Source organism: Quercus robur, chromosome 11 (genome assembly GCF_932294415.1).
Source record: "Quercus robur chromosome 11, dhQueRobu3.1, whole genome shotgun sequence".
NCBI lineage: Eukaryota > Viridiplantae > Streptophyta > Magnoliopsida > Fagales > Fagaceae > Quercus > Quercus robur.
Window position 1 is genome coordinate 42315320 of NC_065544.1, and position 9309 is coordinate 42324628.

The window sequence follows — 9309 nt, forward strand, 5'->3', positions numbered from 1 at the left end:
ATTGAAAGGTGACTGGAGAGTGTGGGAAAGATTGAAGAATCTTGACACAGGTTTAGGTTGGGATGCAGAGAAGGGAACGATTGCTGCTCCTGATGAATGGTGGGACCTAAAGTTGAAGGTGAGTTGAGTATTTTATTAATATGTAGTTAGTTGAAGATAGTTTTTTTTATATTATTGTTATATGAGTGAAATTACAATTACATATTGTAGGAATTACCCAAAGCCAAAAAGTTTCGAGAGAAAGGTCCACAGAATCTAGAACAACTTGATATAATGTTTAGAGATGTTGCAGCAACTGGGGTAGCTGCATGGACCCCTTCTTCAAATACACTCCCTCCAACAATGCCAGAAGAGGGTGCTGGTGATTCAGATGGTAGCTCCGAATTTAAGGATAACCAATGTGACATGAGTTTAGACATTGATAGTTTGCAGCAAGGACAAACTAGTCAATCACGTAGTTCAGGACAAAAGCGAACTAGTGTATCAATACCCTCACAGAAGAAAAAGAAGAAGATAGGAGGAGCTGCAATGTTGGACGATCGTATGTGTCAATTAATAACTGCATGTCAAAATAGGTCTGAAGGTACTTCTCGAGAGTCACCATGTGATGGCGGTTGTACCTACTGAGAAGTCCATTCCGTACTTTGGAAGAAAGGGATATCCAACCCAAAATGTGATGGCTGCATGTGACTTTGATATGTTATTCACATTTGTTTTGCCTGGATGGGAAGGTGCAGCACACGACACCTCTATTTTTCTTGATACTATTCGTAAACAAAGTAACAACTTTCCGCACCCACCACCAGGTTTGTGCCATGGTTAATCAATTCTTCATTATAATGACATATTGTGTGTGTGTTAATACAATTGAATTTTCTTTTCTAGGAAAATATTATGTAGTTGATTCTGGATACCCAATGATGAAAGGCTATTTGGCACCATACAAGGGGATATCATACCATCTTCAGGAATTTCGAAGGAGAGGTGGAAGCCCTAGAACTAGACATGAAAAATTTAATCATGCTCACTCATCTCTTCGATGTACGATTGAGCGCACTTTTGGTGTGTGGAAGAATAAATGGAGAATTATCAGAAACATGCCATCTTTTCCATTCCATATCCAAATACTTATTGTATCTGCTACTATGGCTCTTCATAATTTTGTTAGACTAAATGATAGGGATGATATGGGCTTTATAAACGCCACTCAAGATTCAATTTCTAGAAGAGAACATAATAGTGAAGCAGGTAGCAGTTATGAGCAGAATTCAGGAACTTTAACAGACCCTGCGATGGTGGTTCTTCGTGATTCCATTGCTAATTCCATTTGGGAGGATAATAATTAGTAGTTGTCTTTTTTTTTTTTTTTTTTTTAATATTATGTAGTACAATTTAAACTTGGGTTATTGGTATGTATTTTATCATATTTTTTTACATTTTTATGTAGTACAATTTAATCTTGGATTATTGGTGTATATTTTATCTTTTTACATTTTTATTTTGTGCTTCATGATGATGAAAATTATTTAGATTTATAATATTGATAAGAAGTCAATAATGGTAATAACAAATAATTATGACACTAAAAAAGAAAAATTACCTAAACATTATTAAAATAATACCAATTATATATATTATTATTATTTTTTTTAGTAAGTATATGAAATAGTTGATTTAAGTATGAAATAAACTCCTTATATATACATTGTCCTTTTTGGTAATTTACCTCTCAAACTGCAACTTTTATAGTGCTAGCCAAACACTCAGCTTTTTCAAAAAGCACTTTTTAACAGTTTTTACCAAACACTCAGCTTTTTGAAAAAGCACTTTTTCATTATGCACTTTTTGAAAACTCAACTTTTTAAAAAAGTTCAACTTTTGAAAGTCGAACCAAACTCACCCGTAAGCATATTTTAACATTAAGGCATTAAAAGTATGCAACATTCGATCTTGTAAAATTGCAAAAAAATTTGACATTGTACTGTAGTGTCATTGTTAATGTATGATGGCACTGTAGCACTATTGTATCTTTTTTTTAATCAAATTTATTCTCTCTCTCTCTCTCTCTCTCCTCTCTTCCGTCCCTCCTTTTCATTCTCAACTCTCTCTTTCCTATCTCTGTTTTGCTCTCCCCTCTTCAAGCTCAAAATCCATGGTGGACGGTAACACCATCACCAAGCCACCATGGGTGTTATCGTGTGAAATCAAAATTCTCAATTTATTCTCTATGTGAAATCATCTTGATGAGGATTCATCAAAGCGCTGCCGAAGAAGCCGAAGTCATTTCCTGCCTTCTGTTCGGCGGCATATATGCAAAAGCCAACAAGCCTCACTCGTTCCGCGGCATTCAAATTCAATCTCATGCCTTGGCTAAACAAGCCAAAGCCAAGGCCTATGCAGCCTTCTCCGCTGGCGACTTCTCCACCGCCTAAGTGGGTATGGGTTTTGGTCATGGGTATGGGTATGGTCGTGGGTATGGGTATGGTGGTGGCTTTTTTCTTTTCTTTTCTTTTCTTTTCTTTTCCTAGTGGTGGTGGGTTTGTGACTGATGTGGTGGTGGTGGTGGTGGTGGTGATTTTTGGTGGCTGTGGGTGATGTTCATGGGTGTAGTTATGTTGTGTTTTGGCCGTGTTTTTTCCTGGTGGTGGTGGGTTTGTGACTAATGTGGTGTTGGTGGAGGTGGTGATTTTTGGTTGTTGTGGGTGATATTCATGGGTGTGGTTGAGTTGTGTTTTGGCTGTGGGTGATGTTCATGGGTTGCTTGCTAATGAGTTGTGTTTTGGCTGTGGGTGATGTTTTGGTCGTGGGTGGTGGCAGTGGTGGAGGTGATGGGTTTGATGAGTGTGGGTGTGGTTGGGTTTTTTCTGGTGTTGCTAATCGGTGTTGTGACTGTTGGTTGCGAGAGAGAGAGAGAGAGAGAGAGAGAGAGAGAGAGAGAGAGAGAGAGAGAGAGAGAGAAATAGTAAAAAAAAAAGAATAAAAAAGAATATTTAAATAAAGTTGCAAAAAAAATAGAGTTTGGGATGTTATGGACGTTGAAAATGTTATGGTATAAATGATAAAATAACTTTTAAGATGGTAAAATAGAATTTTGTTTAGATATGGGATGTGAATGCTTAGACTAATGGAATTCTTAGAGGCTAGCTACAAATTGTTGGGACTGAACTTTATATATATATATATATATATAGGGTAAAGTACGTATTTGGTTCCTATCCTATACATCATATTTCAATTTGGTCCCTAACCTTTCAGTACTGTGTCAATTGAATCCTTACTGTTATTTTTTGGATGATAATTGATAACATGTCTAATGGTCAAAATAAAAAATTAGCTTTCGTTGATGTGACAATACACTAAAATATTATTTTGACTGTGGTTGCACGATTTTCCTGGCCCAACTCGTGTTGATCAGGCCCTGGCCCAAAGCGCAACCCACAATGATTATTTGTAGAGAATGGGTTAAAGAACTTGGCCTCAGTGAAACTAACAGATCCAATGCATGTCGTATACTGTTTGCAGAAAGAGAAAATAAGAACGTCAAGAAGGACTCCTCCAATCTGATTTTATTTCTTTTCTTTGTTTTTCTTTCTACAGTTCCATCCGTCCTTCTCTTTGAGGGACTCCCCTACATTATATATTTTCCTTCTTTTCATCCCAGCCTTACATCTGTTAATCATCCAAGCACCCACTCGAGCACCTGTCCCATCAGACGCCCTCATCAGACCCTTTGTGAGTTGCAGAGGCCAAGGCGGTACTGTTCAGGGGTCTTTTCCTCATTAATGCGGCCAAGAGGGTGGTTGGGGCGCAATTAATGTGGTGGTAGCCTTCCGTGAGATATTTCGAATTTAATTCATTTTATATGCTGGGAAGACGAGCTGGTGTGGCTGGGGCAAGTCTCTAGTCTGGGCTTCACGATGTCCGAGGAGGAGTTACTCCTCGGAAAGTTTTCCTTGGCGCTATTGGGGTTGAATAGCGCTTCATACGAGGCTTTTCGTTGGACAGGACGCTCCTCGGACGGGCCTGAGCTTGGAATAGCCCATCATTTTTGGGTCGGGCCCCACAATAGCCCCTCAAAACTGCGGTTTTGACCTCCTTCCGAGGAGAAAAGCGGGGTTTTGATATTTGTGAGTGGAGGGAAATAAGGAGATCGTGGGGCGCGCGTGCGGACCGTCACTTTTGACGCGCTATAATTTACGAGACGTGGTCATTAACTTCTGGAGGCGTTATGTTCCCTTCATCCAACGGCTAGGCGTGGATCGAACGGCCCTCGTTTCTTCCCGTATTTCTAGACGGGGATGATCTTTTCTCTCTCCTCCTGGCTATATAAGACGTCAGCGGGGTTCAATTTCTTCTTTCATCTGCATTTCTCAAACCCTAAAAGACTCCAGAGAACTCCACCGAGTCCTAGAGACATACGAGCATTTGCGTCCGTTACGCCGCCGTAGCCGTTTTTGTGAGGCGTTTCTTCCAAGAGAGATTTCCAGGCGTCCCTTTGAGCGTTTTGTGAAGGTACCAGTACATTTCGCTTTTCTTCACCGTTTCAATTTCCTCCTCGGACTCTACTTTTCTTTTCAGTCTTTACTTTCATTTCCTCAGTTCAGTTCAGATGGGTAGATTCGAAAAATTAGTAAAAACTCCTGCCGCTATGGAAGCCTTTAGGGCTAAATACCACATTCCCCCGAGGGTTGGGCTGCGGCACTGTCCTCTTGAAGGAATATTGACCGATAGAGGTGAGGGAGAAGTCGTTATCCCCATGATTGCTTTCATAGAGGGAGGGATGACACTTCCCATGCGCAGGATCACAAGGGAATACCTGTTCAACCATAGGTTGACGCCGTATCAATGTGCCCCAAATATGTTCAAGATATTAGGCTGTGTAGACGTTTTAAACGAGCGGATGAATCTAGGCCTCACTTGGCACGATGTGGCTTATTTGTACGAATGCCACCGCCTCGGGGATGATGGGTATTATCTTAAATCCCGGAACGAGGACGTTAGGTTGATCTCTTGTCTTCCAGTTTCCAATAAGACCGTGAAGAATGACTTCCTCATTGCTTCTGGGGAGTGGTTCGACGGTATTCCCTGTCCAACTCGGGCAGGAAGACCAGGTGCGGCGCTTTTAGGATTGATCCTTTTTGGGGAAAGGATTGAGTGTTGAGGGGTTATTTTTTCTGGCTTTCTTTGTAATTGGAAAATTTCATGATCTGACATCACTTTTCTTGGTTTGTTTGCAGACAAAAATCACGTTGCTCCTCGGATAAGACTTGTGAATGTGCCAGCGCTGAACTATCTTCTCAGGTCGGAGATTTACGTTACCGGGAACGGACAGTTGCGTGCGGCCCACCTGGTTTTGGGCTATCAACCTCTGAGCAGCGCTTTCCAGGCAATCGGTCACGCTATAAGGGCTGGCAGCCCGAGGCTTGCCAGAATTGACGTGTCCCGGGACGGATTCCTAGCTGACCACGATTTGCCACCAGTTGTGTTGCCAGGTGTCAGAAATCCCTACTTAGCGGAGCAGTTTCCTCCGGTAAACGAGCCTGTTGCTGCTGTTTTGGTTGAAGAAGAGGCTGAATCATCTCGTCTTTCCCTTGAAGAGGAGATAGATAAGTTTTACTTCGAGGAGGAAATTCAGCAAGACCCTTTGGTGGAGTCTTCTAATCCCGAAGTAGAGCAGGACCAACATTCCGCAGTTGGTGTTCCCTCCATTGTTATCTGCTCGGACGATACTTCAGACGAGGAAGTAGAGCCCATGGCAGGAAAAGGAAAGTCTCTAAAGGATCTGATGACCTCTCGGGGGAAAGGTCAGTCATCAAAGGTTCAGCCATCGAAAGGACCAAGTCCATCAAAGGCCAAAACCCTTCCCCTTGTGGTCCCCCATGGCGTCTCGGACCTTGGCCTTAAGGTTATCCCAGACCTGAAGAAGAAGAGGCCGGTGGACACCCCTGAGGAGGGTGAGATGGCTGTCCAGCCGGCCAAACAGCAAAAGACTACGCGGGCGCCGAGGAGCAGAAGGGGTAACTCCTCGGAGAGCCGGGATGAGGAGAACCTTGCTGACGTTCGCGCCTCCCCCCGTGTATGGAACCCCAAGCTGGAGCTGGATGGGGTCGCCATTCCTTACACTGCTTCGGTCCGAGAGTATAATCGTGGCCGGGCAGGGTACGTGGCGGAGGCCTTAGAGCAGCCCCTACTTCTTCCTCGGGACATGGAGGCCTACAGGCGGTGCACTCAGTCCGAGCTCTTCCTATCCCTTAAAAGGAATCTCGCGCTGGTAAGTAAGCCTTTTACGGTTTTGTCCATTTACTTGCTCCTGTTGGAATATATATTTTTCTTTTTAAGGACACTCTTGTTTTGTCTGCAGATTACTCAGCAGGTCTTCGTGGCTGAGGAGTTTTGCCGTAATAGCCGCAATCTGGCTGAGGCTGAGACCCAGGCTCGGACAGAGGTGGAGAAAGCTTTGGGGTCCCTCAAGCATGATCACATTAAACTTGCGGCTGAGTTCAAGGATTCGGAGAACCGACGTAAAAGTGCAGAGGCTGGCCTGAAGAGTGCCGAGGATCAGGCGGAGGACCAGCGCAAACAACTGTACACGGTTCAGCTCAACCTTAACACCGAGAGGCAGGCAGTGCAGGATCTTAGGACTGCCCTGCAAAAGGTGGAGGATGAACTGAGGCTGGCAAGGGAGGAGGCCCAACTGATCCGAGAGGCCACAGAGGCTGAGAAGAATGCTGCTCGTCAGCTCGGGGTCGAAGAGACGGAGGCCAGGCTGTCTGAGGAGATTCCTGAGGTATGCAGAGAGTACTGCGACATTTCATGGGCTCATGCTCTCGACGCTGCAGGAGTTCCTGCGGATTCGGCCCTAAGACTGCCCGAGAGCGTCTTCTATCCTCCGGAGATCCGAGCTAACCCTGAGGAAGCCCAAGTCGCTTCGGAGCAAGACCTGGCGGTGCCTGATGCCGTCCTTGTGCCTGATGTGGCTAAGGATCCTGTCACAGACTCTACCATTGAGGCTCCTCTTCCTCAGCCCGAGCAGAAAGAAGATCCTCCCGCTAAGGCTTAGCCCCCCCTTTTTTTTTTTTTTTTTTTTTTTTTTTAATGAGAGTTGTCTTGTTTTTTCATTCTTTTGTAAGGACCTCTCTTTTTAATGTACTCGGGATATTAATATAGAATGTTTATTTTGCTTACTAAGAATGTATGTCAATAACGTTCTTTTTTTAAACATTTGCAACGAGGTAGATACAAGCAAACGGTCAAAATGAAAATGGGTTTTTGGGTTGCTCAGTTGAGGGTCGCGATGGTGCTAGACTGTGCGCATGTATTAAAAGTGATTTTCTTTAAGTAATAATCTCCCAATCTATCACAAGTAATAATCTCCCCAAAAGTCTGTGGTCCGAGGAGCCAGGCAGGACTTAGGTTCTGCTTAAAACTATGACTTGTCGTGAGTAATAATTTCCCCTAGAGTCTGTGGTCCGAAGAGCCATGCAGGACTTAGGTTCTGTTTAAAACTATGAGCTGTCATGAGTAATAACTTCCCCGAAAGTCTGTGGTCCGAGGATCCATGCAGGACTTTGGTTTTGTTTAAAACTTATAAATAGTTGGCTTAAGTATTAATTTCCCCCTAAGTCTGTGGTCCGAGGAGCCATGTAGGACTTGGGTTCTGTTTAAAACTTATAAATAATTGTAATGTAGACTGGCAAGCGGCAAATAATCATGAGAGAGAACGTATGCTAAGCCATTCTTATTAATAATAATACCTCCTGAGGTTATTTACATTCCATGGTCGAGGTACAGCTTTTTCATCTAAATCTTCTAGGTAGTAGGCGCCTATTCCGGCCACGGATGTGACACGGTATGGTCCCTCCCAATTGGGCCCCAACTTGCCCCAAGAGGGGTTCTTTGCGCTGCCAAGAATCTTCCTCATCACGAGATCCCCTGGACCCAGGGGCCGCAGTCTGACGTTAGCATCATACCCTTGTCTTAGCTTCTGGTGATAATAGGCCATGTGAATCGTGGCCTTCTCCCTCCTTTCCTCGGTTAGGTCCAGACTTCTTCCTAGCAACTCATCGTTATCGCTAGGGGTAAACGAGCTAGACCTCAACGTGGGGAAGTTGTTCTCGATCGGAAGCACAGCCTCAGCCCCGTAAGTCATTGAGAAGGGGGTCTCACCGGTGGAACGCCGCGGCGTTGTCCGATAGGTCCATAAGACGTGCGGGAGTTCTTCTACCCATCTCCCCTTTGACTCATCCAATCTTTTCTTCAATCCGTTCACTATGACCTTGTTTACTGCCTCGACTTGCCCATTTCCTTGGGGGTATGCGGGGGTGGAATATCGATTAATGTTCCCAAACTCACGGCAATACTCCCTAAAATTCTTGCTGTCAAACTGAAGACCATTGTCGGAAACGAGTGTTCTCGGAGTTCCGAAGCGGGTGATAATGTTCTTCCAGATGAATTTCTGGGCGTCCACGTCCCTGATGTTGGACAAAGGCTCAGCCTCCACCCATTTAGTGAAATAATCGGTTCCGACTATTAGGTATCGCTTGTTCCCCGCAGCCTTGGGGAAAGGTCCGACAATATCAAGACCCCATTGCGCGAACGGCCATGGACTGGAGAGTGGGTTGAGAACCCCTCCGGGTTGGTGGATATTTGGGGCGAATCTTTGGCACTGATCGCACTTCTTAGCGTATTCCTGGGCTTGTCTCTGCATGTTCGGCCACCAGTATCCTTGGGTGAGTGCCCTGTGCGCCAGAGATCTTCCTCCGGTGTGACTTCCACAAACTCCCTCATGCAACTCTTCAAGAAGAGACTCGGACTCCTCTGGATGTACGCAGAGCAGGTACGGTCCAGAGTAGGAGCGCCGATAAAGTTTGCGGTCCTCTGACAGCCAAAAACGAGGAGCATTTCTACGTATCTTGTCAGCTTCTAGTTTTTCTTCCGGTAAGATATCGTCTTGGAGGAAATTCCTTATGGGGTCCATCCAACTGGGACTCTGTCTAATCTGATGGACTCGGGTCGGGTTTCCGCTGATGGGACTGGCATTGACGAGATCTTCGACTAGGATTGTTCGTGGCAAATTACGTGCCGAGGACGTGGCAAGAGTGGCCAACGAGTCTGCATGAGTGTTTATGCTCCTGGAGACGTGCGTCAAACTGAAGGCTTCAAAGCTCGCCTGTAGCCGTTTGACTTGTCCCAGGTAATCTTGCATCCTAGTATCTCGAGCTTCGAGCTCTCCCATGACTTGTCCGACCACTAATCTGGAGTCCGAGAAGGCTGCTATTACTCTTCCACCCAATCTTTGAACCATTGCCA

General features: G+C 44.7%; 1 protein-coding gene across 1 annotated transcript; it reads left to right on the forward strand.

Annotated features, from left to right (window-relative positions):
- Positions 1-605: 605 nt before the first annotated feature.
- LOC126706887 (protein ALP1-like) lies at positions 606-1475 on the forward strand. Its single transcript, XM_050406461.1, has 2 exons — positions 606-806; positions 886-1475. The coding sequence occupies exons 1-2, from the start codon at positions 608-610 to the stop codon at positions 1344-1346; spliced, it is 660 nt and encodes a 219-aa protein (XP_050262418.1). The 5' UTR covers positions 606-607; the 3' UTR covers positions 1347-1475.
- The last annotated feature ends 7834 nt before the right edge of the window (positions 1476-9309 follow it).

Coding starts and splice junctions, on each gene's coding strand:
- LOC126706887 (XM_050406461.1), top strand. CDS start 608: ATGGCGGTTGTACCTACTGAGAAGTCCATTCCGTACTTTGGAAGAAAG. Junction 807..885: donor CTTTCCGCACCCACCACCAG/GTTTGTGCCATG, acceptor TTTCTTTTCTAG/GAAAATATTATGTAGTTGAT.